This window comes from Periplaneta americana, chromosome 13 (assembly GCF_040183065.1).
Source record: "Periplaneta americana isolate PAMFEO1 chromosome 13, P.americana_PAMFEO1_priV1, whole genome shotgun sequence".
NCBI classification, from domain to species: Eukaryota; Metazoa; Arthropoda; class Insecta; order Blattodea; family Blattidae; genus Periplaneta; species Periplaneta americana.
Window position 1 is genome coordinate 110,402,589 of NC_091129.1, and position 19,682 is coordinate 110,422,270.

General features: G+C 34.9%; 1 protein-coding gene across 3 annotated transcripts in view; it reads right to left on the bottom strand.

Moving 5' to 3' along the window:
• LOC138712249 (macoilin-1) overlaps positions 1-19,682 on the bottom strand; it is an 87,404-nt gene that overhangs the window by 8,930 nt on the left and 58,792 nt on the right. For 2 of the 3 annotated variants that reach the window (XM_069843818.1, XM_069843816.1), the window contains exons 2-9: positions 18,076-18,217; positions 17,849-17,975; positions 15,741-15,870; positions 13,289-13,355; positions 13,020-13,185; positions 11,440-11,677; positions 10,125-10,334; positions 2,092-2,250 (exon numbers count right to left, since the gene is read on the bottom strand). In XM_069843818.1, coding sequence (XP_069699919.1) covers positions 2,092-2,250; positions 10,125-10,334; positions 11,440-11,677; positions 13,020-13,185; positions 13,289-13,355; positions 15,741-15,870; positions 17,849-17,933 — 1,055 coding nt within the window. In that variant the 5' untranslated portion in view covers positions 17,934-17,975; positions 18,076-18,217. The remainder of the gene's footprint in view (positions 1-2,091; positions 2,251-10,124; positions 10,335-11,439; positions 11,678-13,019; positions 13,186-13,288; positions 13,356-15,740; positions 15,871-17,848; positions 17,976-18,075; positions 18,218-19,682) is intronic. The other variant, XM_069843817.1, reaches the window with a different exon arrangement.

Genomic DNA, 19,682 nt, shown 5'->3' on the forward strand with positions numbered 1-19,682 from the left:
GTCATGAGATGCAAAGACATTAGTTGTAAATAGATAGCATCAACTAATACTACGCAACACATAATCTTGTGTAAAGAAGTCATAAAAAATCAATGTCTCAGTTTGCAGTGTTATTAAGATAGGTTTACCAGACTAGAACAATGATTTCGCTAATATAATCTAGGTTACATGTTGTTACTGTGGTGTTTGAAAAGAAACGACAGTGCTCTGTCTCACCAGATTGTCACAAGGTGGATGAATGTATTCAGACCAGATTGTCACAAGATGGATGAATGCCTTCCCACTAGATTGTCACAAGATGGATTAATGCCTTCTCACCAGATTTTCACAAGATGGATTAATGCCATCTCACTAGATTGTTACAAGATGGATGAATGCCTTCTCACCAGATTGTCGCAAGATGGATGAATGCCATTTCACCAGATTGTCACAAGATGGATGATGCTTTCTAACCAGATTGTCGCAAGATCGATGAATCTTTTTTACTGGATTATCACAAATTGGATGAATGCCTTTTCACCAGAATGTCACAAGATGTCATCAGACTGTCATAAGATATCCATCTTATGTCTCCTCATCAGAGTGCCACAAGATGGATGAATGCCTTCTCACTGGATTATCACAAGATGGATGAATGCATTTGGACAGTGCAAGATCAGTAGGAGGATAATGCCTGTGCAGAATAATCCTCCTCTTCAGATGTACAGGTAGATCTCTTCAGGGACTTCTTGCAGTAAACAAGTTATGAACTTCATCTCGATTGGCCTAGGAAGTAGGGATGAAAAATTTCAGTGCCCGGCACATTTTCAAAATTATCCTCAGTATGCGAAAAGCTGCATCTCGTTTGGTTTCAGATCAATTAACAGAAGTGTAAAGACAGCAAGTGTACACGATTGCTGGCCATCAATCTGAACACGAAAATGACATTAATGCTTTCCTAAAATATGGACAAGATTCAGTTGCCAAAATTGAAGAGAGAATTCAACAAATGACATCATCCAGAATAGTCACGTCCAGAAAATTTTCACCAGGAACCTAGCAGTCAAAATCATTCTGATAATAGTTTACTGTTGACAATTTCTGGGGAACAAGTTGCGTTTCAGGGACCATGTTTGTTCCAATTTTTTTGTTGTTTATTTAATGACGCTGTATCAAACTACTCTGTTACTTAGTGTCAATTGGATGGGTGATAGTGAGATTGTATTTGGCGAGATGAGGATGAGGATTTGCATAATTACCTGACATTCACCCAACAAGATAATCAGCCCAAGCGGGAATCGAACCTATGCATGAGCACAACTCCGGATTATCGGGCAAGTACCTCAGCTGACTGAGCTACGCTGGTGGGTATGTTTCTTTCATGACAAGATGAAGCTTTTCTACAAAGGCAATAGTAACAATTTAAATATTTTCTGTAGTCCTTGTAATCTGTCCTCCAGAATATTAGAACCACTCTGATGCACACAGTTCTGCAATGTGCAGGATATATTTTGAGCAATAGGGTGCTTCTGAAATCCTATGCTAATCACATCCATTACCTCCTACTAATTTGGAGAAAGATTCAGCATATGTCAGAGGCTCCCATGCTGTAGCTGCATAATCTAAAGTCTCATGTTTTGGACTGGCAATACAGAATGTGCTTTGGCTCAAATCTTCATGTGGAAAGAAATTTTCACATGAAGTTCAGCAGCAGTATGGGACTGGTGCTCATCCCTCATCATGATTGGAAAACGAGGAACTACAGTGAGTAGTGTAATTCAGTCTAGCAAACTAGCAGATAAATATAGAAGGTAACAATATCCAGAAAACAATTTACCTTGACTGTTTCTCCCTTTCCCCATAAGGCACTAAATCATCATTTAAATATTTTGGCCTTTCTGTGAACCAATACTAGATTCTCACATTGTGGACCTCCCTGATCGAGTGGTCAGCACGAAGTATGGCCACTAAAGAGACATCATACAATAAGTATGAGATAAAAAAGAGAAATGCCTATTCCTGTGAAATGGAAATAAATCTTCACCCATGACAGGGATAGAACTACAGACTGCATGGTTGGAAAGCACACGCATTATCCAGTGGCACACTTACCTTGACTGTAAATCATCATTATCTTGCTGCAGCTGGGCTAGCTCACTTTTAATGCTCTTCTCACCAGAGATCAATGTGTTTATTTGACTACGGAGATCCTGCTCCAATTGTCTACTGGACTGAAGATCAGTCTTTAGTCTCTTAACATCAGCTTCCAGCCTAGACAAAAAAAAAATGCAATGTAAGTATACAATCTAATACTACAGTAAAACTTCATTTTATGGAGGTTCAAAGAAAAAAAACGCATAGTGTGAAAAACGTAAGATTGAAATAGCATTTAATAACATCTTAAATAGCATTTCAAAATTATCTGGGGAGAACAAGTTAAGCCAATTTAGTAAAAGAAATTTAGAACTTCACAGTTCAGTCAACTTTGAGTCTATAATACAGTACTGTACTCATATTCTTGAAGAATGTGAGATTATTTGTAGAGTCAAAGTTGGTTGATATGTTACATTTCAAACTCCAGTCCTGGAAATTTTAAGAAACTGACTTATCTTGTTCTTCTATACTTGTTTTTTTGAAAGATGGGACATGACAGTTAAGCGGCCGAGCTTGGAACTACAGTGCCATGTTGCCAATATGGACTACCACACTGCCAGCTGATGGAAGTTAGCAACTGTTGTTAAGATGGGTGACGTTAAAACATTCATTGACAATTGACGCGAAGGTAAGAAAACAATACAAAAATCGACAGAGAATCAAAGACGAAACGTACCAATGCTATCATAGTGTGCACAATAAATGTCGCCAAGAGAGCTATTAAGCACTCGCCATGTGTGAACTGTAAGTTTGGCAACTCTACCGTTGTTACCATAGCAACAGGCCTACCACGCTATGTGACATTCAGTTGTTTTTCCGTTCGCAACGCTCCTGTCATGTCCCATCTTTCAAAAAACCAAGTATAGTGTGATCTTCATTTAGGAACATGTGATTATTTAAAAAAAATAAGTTTTTTAGGACTGCTTGTTACTAAGGGATAAACCACGCCCTCAAATTGTGATAATTGTTCCATAATTTGTTCAGCTGCGTCATGGTGTGTTATAAAATGTTTTACTGTTTCTAAAGTAGTAACAGCATCATTAAAGGACACAAGATTGGTGGAGAGAAATATAGACAGCTTCGAATTTTCACGAATTCCAAAGTAGGCTTCATTTTAACAATGAACACATGCTATATTCTCACACTCTTACATTTTGACAGCAAACCTAATTTAGAGAAATTGATTTAGAACACATAAACGATGTTTCATATCTCTTGGGGTTTAAAATATGATTGTACAAGTGTAAAAAACGTAGAAACGAAAAATGTATAACCAAAATAAATTAACATGAAAAGTATAGAATTTTGCCGGTACATCAGAAAAAATATATATGAGTGAAATGTAAAAAAGAAATTTTACTGTACATCCTCATAGTTCATGTTGGTACTTGTCAGACTCTGAAGTAGTGTGACCTCAGCAATAAATTAGGCACAAAACCAAATTTATATTTGAACTTACAAAAATTCACTGCTTTAAAATAAATACAGTGTGCAGCATAAGTCACTACCCCACTATGCTCGATTGACTGCTACACTTTTCTTAAGATTACTGAGTGGTATGCAGTTTGCAACAAAGCTAATCCTAATTTTCAAGACTAGTGGACACTTTCACCAGTCGAGTCATATGCATGTAAGTTAAGGGTACCAGACGTGCCCATTTCTTGGGGACAGTCCCTGAACAAAATTCATTCCCAGAATGTCTCCAAATTTAATGATTTGTCCCCAGATATTCCCGGATTTTAAGTGATAATTATTATAATTTTATGAAAATGTTGTTCACTATCTCAGTGCCTGGGTATTCATTCACAATGTAAGCTATCTGTGGGATGTGTACTGCTAAGATGTGTTCCAGGAAGAGAAAAATTTGAAGAGAAAGTCCATTATTTTTTTCTTCCTATGTAGATGGACTTAACCTGGATAAAATAATTTATTTTATGAAATTTCTTGCTTGAAGAAATATATGAGTTCAGACAAAATAGCAAAGTGGAATGAAAAAAATGTCGATCTTTGCTCAAAATGGAATGAAATTATTAGATTCTCTCTGAGAAAATGATTTTATATGCACAACTCCAGAAGTTGACTGAAATATCTCCAGGTCTTACTGGAAGCAATGCTTCAGCGAAGAATTTTTTTTTTTTTTTCAACGAACATGTGGAGATCCTAAAAATTCAGAATGGATTTAGAAACTGTTCGAGCTATGCTTGCAATCTTAACCAACTTCAACAAGACTTGTCAGGAATTTGCTGCAAAACCTAGGACTCCAGAGAAGACATGCTTACAAAAATTTACTCTTCTGAAAAATACCAGCAGTTAAGCAAAATTAATAATTTTAATGTGTAAACTAGAATGAGTATTTTAATTCTTTAAGGTGTGTAAAAAGAAATTGAGTGAATGACAAACTAACAGAAATGTTAAAAGCGTTTTTTCATATACTGATTACTGTCCCTGAAAACTGTTAAAAAAAATCTGGTAATCTTAATGTAAGTTACGTTACCTAGGATAGTGACTTATGCCACAGCCTATAGTGAAGAACTATCTGGATTTCATTTTCACTATATTTGTTACAGATCTAAATGGTAGTCTAATAAGAGACCCATTAAGGAGCTCATCTTGAAATCTCCCTTCAAATGGAGTACACAGATCTTCACAGTAGATAAATATTATTGAAGATTTTAAGTAAATGCAGATCCCAGTGTCATATTTGAAGAGTCCACTGGAAGAATGATGGATGTCATTTGGAATACATTTTTCAGGAGAAGCATTTGAAAGTTTGAAATGCTTAGTGCTCAAAGCTTAACTGTGATTTTCCGATCATTACTGGACAATGACTATCAGTGTTAATGCCATATAACTCTCTATGTACATTCTATATGTCTTAAGCTATGCATTGACAGTCTTGGTTCATTTTCGACAAGAAAGTGACATCCATCATTCTTGCAGTGGACTCTTCATTTGTAAAAATTATATTTTCACTAGAATAATAATTTATGTACTTAATCCTGTAACATAACTAAAGATTACAGTTCAGACCCATCCTTTTATCGTTTCATTAGGTGTTCATAGATGACGGAATGTGTATGTGTGAATAGCTTCAACATACATTGGCTCATTTTCCTAGGAAGTTTCAAAATGACACTTATGTCCTTTTTACTTTAAATCTTCAATATAAAAAAATTGCTGCCCATACTAAGTGTAAGGCTGTGAAAATTCACTTGGAATATTTCATTAAGAAACAACGGAGTGACTTTCAAGCAAGTAAATGAGTTGGCAGCCTTTGTGAATACTTACAATGCCATGTGACATGCAAGATAACTTTGTGCACTGAATGCGCTTTGCCAACTGAATGAGCATTACCTACTCACAACCAGGAACTGTTCAATTTTTCGATAAACATTTATTGAAGCTTTAATTTCACAACATTACAATTAGTACTGTGTATGTTTATCTGCTGTGGAGATGTAATGATGTGCACAGTTTGAGGGAAAGTCTCGACATTAGCTCATTAATAGTTCCCTTGTAGATAAGGTGTCTCAAGTACCTGATTACTGCACAAACAACTGATGTGTTCAGTATGAGAAATAGCACCAAATAATATTCACATAGTTATATATACACATTGGAACCTCAATTCATCATCCAATTAACCAATATCTTCAAGTACATAGTTCAGATGCCGACAACAAAATGTACAATACTGTGTTAATAACTTGAACCATTATAGAGCCGCCATCAAGAGCTAAATCTTCTCTTATAAGCATTTCACAGTTCAACTTCATGTGAAACTCTGTTTCCCACTATTCCTGTGATCAATAAAACATGAATGAACATAAAGACAAAGCTAAGCAAAATAAAGATGCATAGAAAAATGCGCGAATTCTTCACAAAATCGTGAATGGCACGTTTAGCACGAAGTTATAATAGAATGAGAAACATTTCCATTTTGCTATATTTTTAAGTTTTGTTAGTCTGTTATTTAACAACACTGTGTTTATTTAGTGCTGATGGAATTGGTGACAGCAAGATGGTATTTGGCGAGATGAGGCCGAGGATTCGCCATAGTTTACTTCACATTCACCAGATGGTTGGGGGAAAATCTCGGAAAAAACCCAACCAGGTAATCAGCCCAAGCAGGAATCTGAACCCATTTGAGCGCAGATCTGGATCAGAAGGCAGACGCCTGTAACGACTGAGTTATACCAGTGGCTACTATACTATCTTAAGTTATTTATTAGTACTTTCATATAGTGCGGGTGGGATAGTAATAATTAAACAGCATTTACTTATGCGATGAAAGAGTAATGGAAAGGAGAAAAATTCTCTCCAGTGCCGGGATTTGAACCCGGGTTTTCAGCTCTACGTGCTGATGCTTTATCCACTAAGCCACACCGGATACCACCCCAGCGTTGGACAGAATTATCTCTGATTAAGTTCCAACTCTTGGGCTCCCTCTGAAAACCCGGGTTCAAATCCCGGCACTGGAGAGAATTTTTCTCCGTTCCATTACTCTTTCATCGCATGATGATGCAGAATATCTGCATGGAAATATCATATGTACTTTGGTACATTAAAATAATATATAAGTGTTTACTTAGCATAATCCGTGGCTGAATTAGGGTAAGAACTTCAAAATAGTGTAATGAGAATTTATGAAAATTGAGTGTGTTTAGCAGATTTTCTGACTTTTTCAATCAACTGTTCATCTCAGTTCCTTCACTGAAATGGATAATCGACTTTCTACTGTATATAGTATTTACATATAGAATAGTTTAGTGAATAATATAAATACTGTATACAAAAATAAGTATAATAATTAATGATGGCATTCAATTAATAATGAGAACTGTTTTGTGAAGTAGGAACTGTTTACATCTTTTGATTTTATTTTTGTTAACTTTGTTGTTTATAGTGAAAAAACAACTAGTGTATAGAGCATTTCACTCTATAATCATGTATAAGCGTCGGAGAAAACCAAACTATACTATTGCCAACCTTAGGTTGATCCTGACGTAAACATATGCATATGCTGCTACTCGCTTATCATTGGCAGACTGATTTCTCGGAATGACTCTACAGTAATGTGCTTTGAAATATAGTACTGAAATAGTAACAATCTTAAGTATATATTTCGTTTTTGTTTACATATAAGTGATTTATGACAGGAAGTTGAATGCAAACAGTTATTAGAAAACCTCGAAAGGATTGTAGATATAATTAATTTAGTTATGATCATAAGCGGACGTCACTTCAGAGGATTGTCTATTGTACAACACAATACACATTCTAAGAATAAGTCAGTTCTCAATGACAACTTGCTGCAATCGGAGATATATATGGCTGATGTTTTCAGCACCATTTTAATGTGACTATCTTTGTACTTTATCATGTGATGCAAGTAGTACCAAATAAGCACCAATCACTATCTTCGTCCATGGATGAACACAGTTCCTTTTGTTTACATCAGGATCAACCTTAAGCCGGCTTTAGTTTAGGTGACCAGTAGAGATCAGATTTATATACAATAAAAGCTAAGAATGCCAGAGTGGATGTAGTGTCCACTGTGAGGTTCCTAGCAGTAGCGGTTCCTCTATATGGGCACAGGAGCACGTGAACACCTTAAAAAGCAACAATAATCATACGTATTACTGTATTAATATTATTACCGGTACATCTATTACTTTCCAATATGCAATGACGTTCCTACATTTTTCGTCTCGAGAGAATGTCCTGTTCGTGTGTCGTGTGTCTTTAAATCTCCATTGGACTGCAAGGAACTTAGAATATTGGACTGGTTGACAGCAGTTCGCACAATTTTTCTCTAGAAGGGTGAAATAGCCTGAGGCGAGAATATTTTCTGGTTTGTTACAATGGTTACAACAGCTCTGGCTCGCACAAGTCTTAACGTGCTAGTGACAGAGAAAGAGAGATGCTCCATCTCTCTTGGGTCTGGCATCCTGTTCCTTTCTCCCTCTTTCCTCGTTTTCTCTCTTTACTTTTTCTTTTCAAAATACCATTATGCGCGGGTGCTGATTCTGTTGTCTTTTGTTCAGCAAAGTAAGGGAAATACAAGCTGCATTGGTGCGTATTGAGAGTTGAAACAGTAACATTTCAAGTTTGGAAACGGACGTATGTGAAATTGTGAGTGTGTGGAATTAAAAGAGGATTAAAACATTCCTCCGTAACACCATGGCAGAAGACCGATTAAGTACATTGGCTATGTTGGCAGTGGAAAAAAAACTTGTTAACATGATTAGAGATTTCAATAATAAAGTTATTGATAAGTTTGCATCTCTCAAAACTAGACGCATGGAGCTTCTCTACAAATAAATCCAGATCTTCAACACCATCTACAACAGCAGTGAAGATGAGTCCTATGAATTAATTTTACTCTACTTTTGTTTAATGGTTTTAATTTTGGTTTCATATGCGTAGATTTGGTGCATGAATATTAGAACTACTTTATCTCTGACGTGTGATTCAGCTATACGAGGATATATCAGTGTGTTCATTACTCGTATTTTTTGTGAACACCCATTCAAGAAAGGCACGAGCCGCCACTGGTTTCTAGCCCTGATTTATATGTTTCTGAAATCTAAAAACAGGTAAATGAGTCACATGGACTGATCATCAGTCACCTACACATTAGTGCGCGGTTTATATAATGCATGCTGCAGTCCGTGTGACTCATTCACATAACGTTAGATTTCGGAGACATGTGAATGAGATCTAAAAACCCTTCCAATGGACATCACATCCACTATAGTATAATCGATGGTATTCTTAGCTTGTAGTGCATCTAAAGCTGATGTTTAGCGATCAGTCCAAGCAGGTTTCCAACCCACGTCCAAGTGCTCCTCAGAAACTAAATCCACTTAATGACTGACACTATTAAACATAAGTATTAAATAAAAGCATTTCATTTACAAATGATTGAAGTATTATGCAAAAACAAGCAATAAAAATTTTAAATATCGCTATTCTGTTCAAATAATAATAGCCTACCTTCCAGGCTATATGCTGAATGGCTAAAGTAGATATGTATATGTAATTAATTTCCATGAAATTGACATAAAAAGCTGTGTATATGTATATTGCTTGACGCACCATTAGCTGAATGTATAGAGCATTGGTTTTCACACTGGTAACCTGGGTTCGAAATCCAGCAGGTCAATGTGGAATTTGTGGTGGACAAAGATGGTGTCTGTGGTAGGCTTTCATGGGGTACTCCCGTTTCCCCTACTAGCATTCCACCACTGCTCCATTAATCATCATGAACATTATGCAGTGTTATGCAGTTTACTATCCATGGTGCACTGAGGACAACTGTGGTGGGAAAGTGAAGTATGGCTATGATGCACTGCTCATGAATAGGGACGCTTGGGTGAATTGGATAAAAATAGTGTAATCATTTCAAATGTTACTTGTCTACTTTCGAAAATGGGAATTTAAAAGTGACTTTTTTCTTTCTTTTTGATAATACCATGCATACTGGCGTGTAGCCAATTGTGCCTCTGTCTATATTTTTGGGATTATGATATGAATAACTATTCTGAGGTTTGGCACCCATTAGATCGAATTCTGTTTATTCCACATGATAGTATGAATATGGGAGTAAGCAGGATGGATGAAGATGAAGACAATAATGAAGGTGAAATAAGCCCAATGTCCAGTGTCAAACGTTACCCAGTATTTGCTGTTAACGGGTTGAGTGAAAAAACCAGAAAAAATCTCAAGCCAGGCGACTTGTCCCAACTAGGATTCGATTCCAGGTCTGCTAGTTTTGCAGTCGGACACATTGATCACTACTCCAAACAGGTTAACTATTTGAAAGTAACATAGTACTCGTGTGTTTGAAGTATTTTACAATAAGAATTGAAAATTCAATACCAGGACTCAAAATTAAGAACTTGCATGATGTATAATCACCGAATAGTGCAAACGTAACACTGTACACTACAAACATTACTCAATCTGAAATGAGTTAATTTTTTTACCTTATGCAGTATTCATCTTTATGATGATTTGAACTATCTGCAGCATTCTCTCGGTTCGCTTTATTCTTTCTTTCACGCTGTGTGTTGACAGCATTTTCACGTGCTTGATTGTTACTCCATTTGCTGGAAGAGTTGCTTTTCAATGGCTGTACCGAACCTTTGACACTCTTATCTTTTTCGACTTCATTTTCATCAAAGTCATTAATTGACCTGTAACAATATATAACATTAGTATATGAAATTCCTCTAATGCATAAACAAATTATAGGTAATTCTCATTTTATGAAGCTTTAAAGTTCTTTATCTTTTGCATGAAATGAACTCCTCCATTTTATTGTTGTTGTTGTCCTTCGTTACTATCATCACCCATTTTCTAAGTCTTAGTTAGACATTAGGCATGCTAAAACTCAATCCATTGTTTCCTACTCATCTTGAACTTCATTTTTCTTAAGTGCTGTATATTAAAAAGTTACTCGAAATACGAAATCAACTAATTTTCAGTTTCGGACTATAAAAGTAAACAGATATAAAGAAAATACAAATACACATTTATATTAGCATTTCCTATATTTACAAAATATTTTCAAGTGAAACCATGATCATGCAGAATCATTCATTTTCTTCACCAAGTCACTTTCCTCTGCCCAACATGGTTTCAAAACAAAATTTATAAGCAGAGATAAAGTATGGTTACAAAATTACAAATAATAAAAACATCACATGAAATGTTCTTTTTAGATCTCAATTAGTATAATATTATAACATTATTTAAAATTTAAATATTTATGATATAGAACAGAAAATACATACATAGGTATATTGTAAATAACACAATAAGAAGGAATTTTGGAAAAGAGATATTAAATGAGACCCAAATTAAACTACAACAGCTAAACAAATTTTGAAATTCAAAAACGAAACATTACAATAACGAGAAAAATCAAGAGTAGAGGCAGACCAAATGAAATTTTTGCGGCCATTATTATCATTAACAAGATTAAATTATCAAAGAAATGAAGTTGTGAGCTCAAAATTAAAAGTGAAATGCAGTTTCATTAATTGACAATTACAGTCAAAAATGGAAATCACATGTAGAAAGAATGAAAAATAGCAGTCATGCAAGCCAAGAGGAGGTAGAAGAGACCAAAGAAGTCCATTCAAAAGATGGATGGACTAATGAAAATCGGAACAAGTAAAAAGAAGATTAAATTATTATTATTATTATTATTATTATTATTATTATTATTATTATATCGTCATCACTATTACTGTATTATTATATACAAACCTGAATAAAGTCAACAAGTTTACATACTTTACGTACCCCACCCTCTCGATGAATTCAAGTTCTGTATGAATGCTGCCATTGGTGTGTGAGTATTTGGCAGCTTTTTCGGATGAAGATGATTTATTTTCAGCCTCTACACATTTGTCTTTTTCCCCTTTGTCGAGGGATTTTCTGTGATTGTTTTTTGTGGTAGAAGTCTGCGGTACTGGAGCTGTATGATGCGCAACTCCATTTGAGATTCCTACATCTACCGAAGATGCACCTCCTGCAACAACATATTTATTATTAGGTGAATATTTCTTAATACTATATTCTCAAAGAAAACGGTAGTCAATAAGAAAAGCTATTATCAAGAGAAAGCAACTAGTAACATCACTTCATATTGATATTAAATTCAAGTGCAAACTCCATGAAAGATTTAAGTGTGCAAGTAAGATGAAATTATGAGAGAGGAAAACTGGAAAGAGAAAATAAGGGTGAATAACAGAATGGGAGAAATATAGAATACAATATATAATCAAGAACTATATCAGGTATTTTAGGAATTATACACAGATAAATTGAAAGAATAATAACTTTCAGTTAAGCTCAGTTTTTATATGTAATTCAAATACTCTCGGGAATTACATAGAGAATATGATCTCTTCTATGATAAGAATGTTCAACTTCTAATGGACTCAAATGAGAGAAGAATGTGTGATAGGCGGAATGTAGCCATTAAAAAGTATACAGGCTATTATATAATAATGTGAGGAAAGTTCAACAAGAAAGAAAACAAATGTATGTTGAAAATATTAACAGCATGACTTTATTAACAAAAAATGAGAAAAATGTGCGAACTAACCAAGAAGGAATGAGAGGGTAAGAAGAAAGTGTACCTAACATCACTTCATCCATTAAGAGTTGCCGAGGTTTGTCTACAGTATGTACAGTTAATGTTGCTTGCAGTATGTATTCCTCTTGACTGCCTAAGTGTAAGTGTTTAGTTTTAATAATAATAATAGTGGGAGTGCACAGTAGCATCGTGGTTAAAGTGCGACACTGCAAGTTGGAAGATCGTGGGTTCGATTCTCAATGGGGTCATGGATATTCTCCATTGTTCTAATCCTTCCAGCTGTACTAGCGCCAGGGGTTTACTCAACCTCTAACAGAAAAAGTACCAGGGGTATTTCCTTGGAGGTAAAAGTGGTGCGCATGTAGAACTGACATCCCTACTGTCATCTAGAGGCTTACCCTCCCACCACTCTGTGGGTCTCTGTGGCCTGTGATGGAGAGGACTTTACTTTACCCTTAGCAGTAGCAGTAGTAATTAGTAATATTAATCTGAAGGAATATGTTCAGGGTCAGAAGAATGTGACAGTTTAAGTGACATATTATTTCATGGCTGTCTTTGTCAACTCTGACATCTCTGTTCACGGGACTCTAACACCCCTTGCAGAATACAATGCAAATATGGTGAAACAGTATATTACTTCATAATTATCTGATTACTGTAGTCTGTAGACCAAAAATGATTACACAAAATCATTTCAACTATTACTTAAGGTTATAGAACTAAAATACACTACACAGATCAATTGTCATTACGAAAATTCAAAATGTTTTACCTCTACTTTTTTCTGGACTAGTATTGTGACAGGTCTGTTGTTGCTGTTGTTGTGGCTGTTGTTGCTGAGGCAATGGTTGCTGTGTTTGTTGCTGTTCTAATGGTAATGCTTGCTGCAGAAGCTGCATATAAAATTCATTTTCTTTTGATACATCTTTTTGTTTTCTCTGAAACACAAACAACATTTTAATAAACAGTCGGTTCTCAACCATATTTTAGCAGAGATATGACATTAATGCAAATGAAGTTAGAATGTATTACCACACATACCTGTCGCATTCTGTATCCTACATAACTTTTAAATCCAAATCCCAATGTGACTACAGGATAGCCAATACTGAAAATTAAGAAAATTATATTATTACAATTCTATCAGCAATTTATTTCAACCATAAAATTGAATTAAAAATTAATTATCTGACATCATGCATAACTTAAAATGTGGACTACAATATACAATATAGTAGTTAATAAGTAAGCTTCCGATGCTCTGGTATATGACAAGTCATTTTTCATCCCAGTAGAAGTTCAGAATGCTCATACGTTCTACATCAATCTCCTCTCATTCATTATGTAACACACATTTCGAGAGATTGAATTTGCGATATATATATATATATATATATATATATATATATATAATGTCTCAGAAGTAAACTTTACTACAGTATTTGGGAGCTCGATTTAAGAAATGGGTAAGTTCGACTTTGCTACCAATATAATTATGGATCCACAAATTAATTTATTTTGAAGAACCTTATCATTTCGCCACTGCAATGTTTTGAGTTTGAACACCACTATGATAGGTAGCATTAACAAGGCTCTCAGTTAGTGAACCACATCCAGTGATGTCAGGACAAATGTAGGAGTTACTCAACAAGCATTCTCTTCATTGATGAATAGGAAGAGATGAACCAGTGTCATAGTGTGCTCAGTTGCGTGACATTTTCCATTAGATTTCTTTCTGTGGGGCTGTTAATGGCAAGCAGTTGATACAACACATAAATGATGCCAATATCACTACTAGGAATGAATTCATCAAATGGATAAAAGTAATGGAGCAATACCTAGAAGCATTCTTAGAGGTAAGAATTTTAAACATTTGTGAAAATAATCCCAATGGTAATGCGAAAACTAATATAAAATTAATATATCAAAACCTATTATAAATGACTTTGATTTAATGAAGAAAAATTGATTGCACTTCTTTAACAAAGGTGAACTGACCCATGGTGTATAGAAATATTTTTGCTTAAATTGACCTCCCAAATACTCCGGGAAAGTTAGTCAGTTTATATCTGGGACAACTTGTATAAATCCGTGAAAGCCTACACTACAAGATTAACTTGTATAAATGTTATGGAACATAAATTATTATATTCAACTGGTAAAACTTCATGATTTGCAAGAGGTGATCTCAAACAGAATCTCTAATTTGAAATTGTTTGCAGTTCTAACATTTTTTTTTTAATTTCAAAGTTTAAAAGAAAAATCAAAGAAATAGATGAATAGCTACAGAATTGGATTTCCATGCCGGAAGCCGAGATTTAAATCCAAGTTTAACCGAACTGAAATTTTTGTACAAAGACAATGTTCGGGAATTGTTGCAAGACACTATTTCCTCTACCAACAATCCACAGTTTCTTCATTAACTGTCATCAACCTGGTATGATGTAGATCCACCTCTCAGAGCACACTCTGGACTATTTCAAACATGCAAAGTGATCAAGTGGCATGTTACTCTTACAGACAGCGAGATCCTTGTGGAAAAATAATAAACAAAGAAGTAATCACCAGTTGCAGAAAAAACTTCCTAAAATTTTAAATATATCAAATGTTTTACTAATGCTCATATTCCTAGTTTCTGAATTTTACTCTCATTTTTGTTTGTGTCTCTGCAGCTTCACCTTCAACATAATTAAAAGAGAAATTATATTTGATATAAAATTAACACATTTACTTACATTAAGAGGAAAAAATCCTAAATAAAACGTGCTGCAAAAGTCACTCTATACTTTGCATTACATTTATTTTTTGTAATAATTAATTAAAATTGTTTTCCTTCTGCATTAACACATGATTGGAATCTGTGTGAAACATTCTGACACATACAAAGACACAGCTCAGTCCAAAAACTAGAAGGCGTAATATAATGTTTCAACTATTCGAGAGTTTCTGGTTTCCTCCCCTACACTGTGTATTTCCCCGCACCCAGAAGATAAAAGTCAATTGGGTTGAGGTCAGATGAACATGGAGGCATTTCAATGGCTGCATGTTGTCCTATCACCTTAAGGTTAAAAACTTGATATGAGTACACACGAACATATCTAGCATAATGGGGAGGAGCTCCTCTTTCGTTTGTCTTGTTTGTCTTTTGTTTTGTTACCAATCAGCAAAACTTCAATAATCTATGAACCAGCCTTAAACACCACTATCTAAATTAATGGTACTAAATTACATGCATTGTTTTCATGATATTACTACACTTATTTACTTTTAAGAATGTGAAGTGACATTTGAGCCACCCTGTATACAATTAATGTACTTACGTTCATTATAATGATGACAGTTTCTATTTTTAGATCACTGCTTCACTTATTAATGAATATGAACACACATACGAAGTACAAGACGAGATAATGATTATCTGCTATGTATCAAATTCTGGAGTGTTCTTCACAGTGAAAAAAATTTAAAAAATTGAACTAATGCTCATAATTACCAATGAGCTGCAAATGGCCTGCATAAGTCCAAATGGAATGGAAGATGTCGAAGATCACGCAATCTAACTGCTGCTTCTATGTATACAAATAGTAACCATAGGATGATTGTGGGTAGACAAACACCTTTTTCTGAAATAGAAAAGCACGTTAGTATTATTATAATTACTACTAATGTATATTACACCTCGAAGTAAAGGAAATGCTATAATAAAATAAATAAAAATCTACAAAGATAAACCACATACACACACTTATCTACAAAACATAGCAGCAAATTTTTAGACATAAAAATCCAACTAAATGCGCAAACCTATCTGTTGAATAATCATATTAATATCTCGAAACCAATTACCACTTTTTCCATTCATATCATTATCAGTGACTGTGTACGAGTAGTTACCATGTCTGCCATGATAGCCAAGATTCGTTTATTCAAACCTGGCAGAGGTGATGGACTTCTAAAGCTTTCATAATTACAATATTTCGTTTCGAGAAGACACAAAACTAGTAGATTTATGACATGTATAAGAACACTGTTCCAGAACGACGGAGTTCTAGACAAAAGCTTATCAGCCATTTTCCCATGCCAAAATTCGATTATGCTAGTCATAATCTGATCTATAATTTTATTGTCATCGGGAATTAAACTACACTTTGTGTTATTTTTGTTTCGGTTAACAAATGGAAAGTATGAGTCACAGAACTCGCGATTACAAATGAAAAGAGTGGTTGCACAGGTCTGTAGCTGCTCTTGATTTAAAATTTCATGAAATCTGTCAAAGTCTGACCAATACACCCTCTAAGAAGGGAGAAGTTTCTCCTGAAAAAGGTAAGGAGAGTTTGCACATAAAAATAATATGCTACTACTAATTACAATATAACATTTTATGGAAATCTGTCAAATAGGAGTGAAGTTAATAATTTTGACCAAACACACCTTGAAGGGATAGTTTCTCTTGAACAAACGTAATGAGAGTAGTTGTTTAGTCAACTGTCCGAAAACAGGTCTGAACCTTACAAGTGATACCAATAAGGCACTTATGAGGCAACCCAGCCGGAAGATAATAGGATAGGATGGCCAATTCCTTTCCTCCTCCATTGCATACATCGCCGATTAGCTACATGTTACACTAATCAGACTTCAGATGTATACTAACAATTGTTCTTCCTCTGACACATATCGTCAAGTGAGATGTACTTCCTAACAAATGTACGTATCAGCCAGAACCTCAGTAACGAGAGCATAAACATAAAAATAATATGATACTGGTAATTACAATATAAAATTTTATGAAAATCTGCCAAATAGGAATGAAGTTATTAATTTATTTTGTCCAGTTACATTTGCGTTTTTAACCACTGTGTCCCCTTTCCCCAAGAAGACACAACACCTTATATCATGCAGCTACAGTTCAGGATATTTTATCATCCACCTCTTCTAAAGAATAACACAAAATAATACCACCCATAAAAAATAAAATCCTGTGTATGAACTGCGTGCTAAATTCCATACACGAACCTGAACAAATCTTCTACAAAAATACGTCCTTAAAAAAGTTTTTTTTTTTTTTTTTTTTATAATATTCGAAAGCATGAGGACTGTGATCAGCTTCCAAATCACATGTCCTCTTTTACTTTTTTCTTTTTCTTAATTTCAATATACTATTTATTCATGCCAACTTATTTTCTGTTCTTGACTTGATTCTTTACTTTTATCTTCATAATTATCCCTGTTTTGTAACAATTGTATTGATTTTGTAATTTTATTGTATTTTTGTTATGTTCTTTAATACAAGATAGTTATTTATAGGAACCATCCCCGAACATGAGCTTCCTCAAATGGTGCGCGCTACATCAATATGTATTTATTTTGTATTTTATGTAGCAATAAATACTAAATACTGATACATATAAGGCTCTATGAAGAAAACTACAAGTGTAGACTTTGTGGACTGAAAAACTTACAATATAATTTATCAAGGTTCAGACCAATCATTTCTTACAGAATTTACACAAAACTTCAACATTGTGGTTTCTTTATTTCTTTGCTATAATAAAAACTGACATTATTTTCAAATTCTGTCATATGCATGCACAAGTTCATTACCTGTATGCCAGACATACTGCACCCAAACATATGTGCTGGCTGCGAAGAAGAGCCAGTGTACTGGGATGAAGAAAAAACAGATCATATCTGATGTAAGGGCAATGCAAATAAAGAAAACTGAGAAGGCCTGAAATTAAAAACCAAGAATTAGTTAAATCGATATGAACAATAATTATTCAATTAACACGTAATGAGATGTGATGATGGTAACAAATAGTTACACTCACCAAGCCCTGATATTTGAAAGAATCGTACACACTTCGAAGTAGTAGCCAAAACGGCCACAGGAATTCAAATCGGAATTCCAGGATAAAATCAGCAAGCAACACCAGGGCCCATAATACTAGAAACTTCAAGTAGAGTAATGTGCTGAAACAGAATTTAACAGTGACAATTACAAAGAGGGATATCACATCACTGAAACAGTTGAATTTCACGACAATGATTCAAATGTAGAAAATGCCACCAGGATTACAATCCAGGTTACCAACATGAGAGCTGGTGCATTAATCATTTGTCTAATGGTGTACCTTGATACGAAATAATTAAATGCAGTAATCTGAAATATAAAATCAATCACCACAACTACGTTTCCTGAAATAACAACATATATTACGTCACTTTTCCACTTCCAGCATATACGAAATCCTCAATAACACATCTTCCTCTTGACAAAATATTATTGCCCTTGAACAAACACAGCACTCTTTAGAATGTCGTTCTGAGCAATGCTGTTATACCAGATCTAAAATGTTCGATGTTCTATACCTCAAATTCAAGATTTTGTAGCAAGTTTGTTGTTCTAGAGAACGCCTCAGTTATTAAGTCTTATACCATATGAAGTTATGACTCTGAAATTAATGTATGGGGATTGATGGAAAACGCACGCGCGCACGCACACACACACACACACACACACACACACACACACACAAAACACCTACATACATGCACATCTGCACACAAATTCTTTCACTTGTAAAACACTAGTGTATATCGTGTATGCTTCAAGTTAGTGTGCAACAAAAGGAAATGTTTCTGAAATCTTTACTGGTTCCTTCTTCATGCACACATAGGCTACATAATTGTCGGCATCACATTTAAGAGATATAATTTAGTCACAAAGGAAAGATAGTATACTCTTTTGGGTCTATTACACTTTGTTTATTTTTGTTTCATGCCTCTGTATTGTGCAAATGGAAAATTGGTGGTGTTCTACTCAGTTCTCAGATGTAATATTGCCTTGGCTTTTTGAGGGATGGATCTGGGATAGAACATGAACTTACACTTACAGTGGCCTATTGTGCACCTTGTATAAGTGATGACTAGACATCGGATTTATAGGAATTAAGAGCTATGAATGTCACAAGTATAGTAGGTGCGTGTGGTGCCAGATGGGAGGATTTATACACCTGATTCACAAGTCTCCAAAATCTAAAAACAAGTTAATGAGTCACATGGACTGCAGCATGGGTCTTGTAAACTGCATGCTGATTAAGGCCTTAACAGTATAATGTCTGTATTTAACTATAAATTACATGTCAGCATGGTTTACAAGATTCATGTTGCTGTCAATGTGACTGATTTATCTAGAGTCAGAACTTGGAGATTTGTGAATCAGGCCTAAAAAATCTTCCCAATGAACACCACAATGGTGGCATTCGAATTTTTTTAGTGTGTATAAATTCTATATCTAGTGATGACTGTTTCAAGTCCGAATGTGGCTTAGGGAAAGTCGTGAATCCAACACTTAACAGGTGTGTCATCCTGACAGTCAGGTCCCATCCCCAAGCAGACGAGTATCTGATAAGCTCCAGAGCCTCGAGATCCAAGC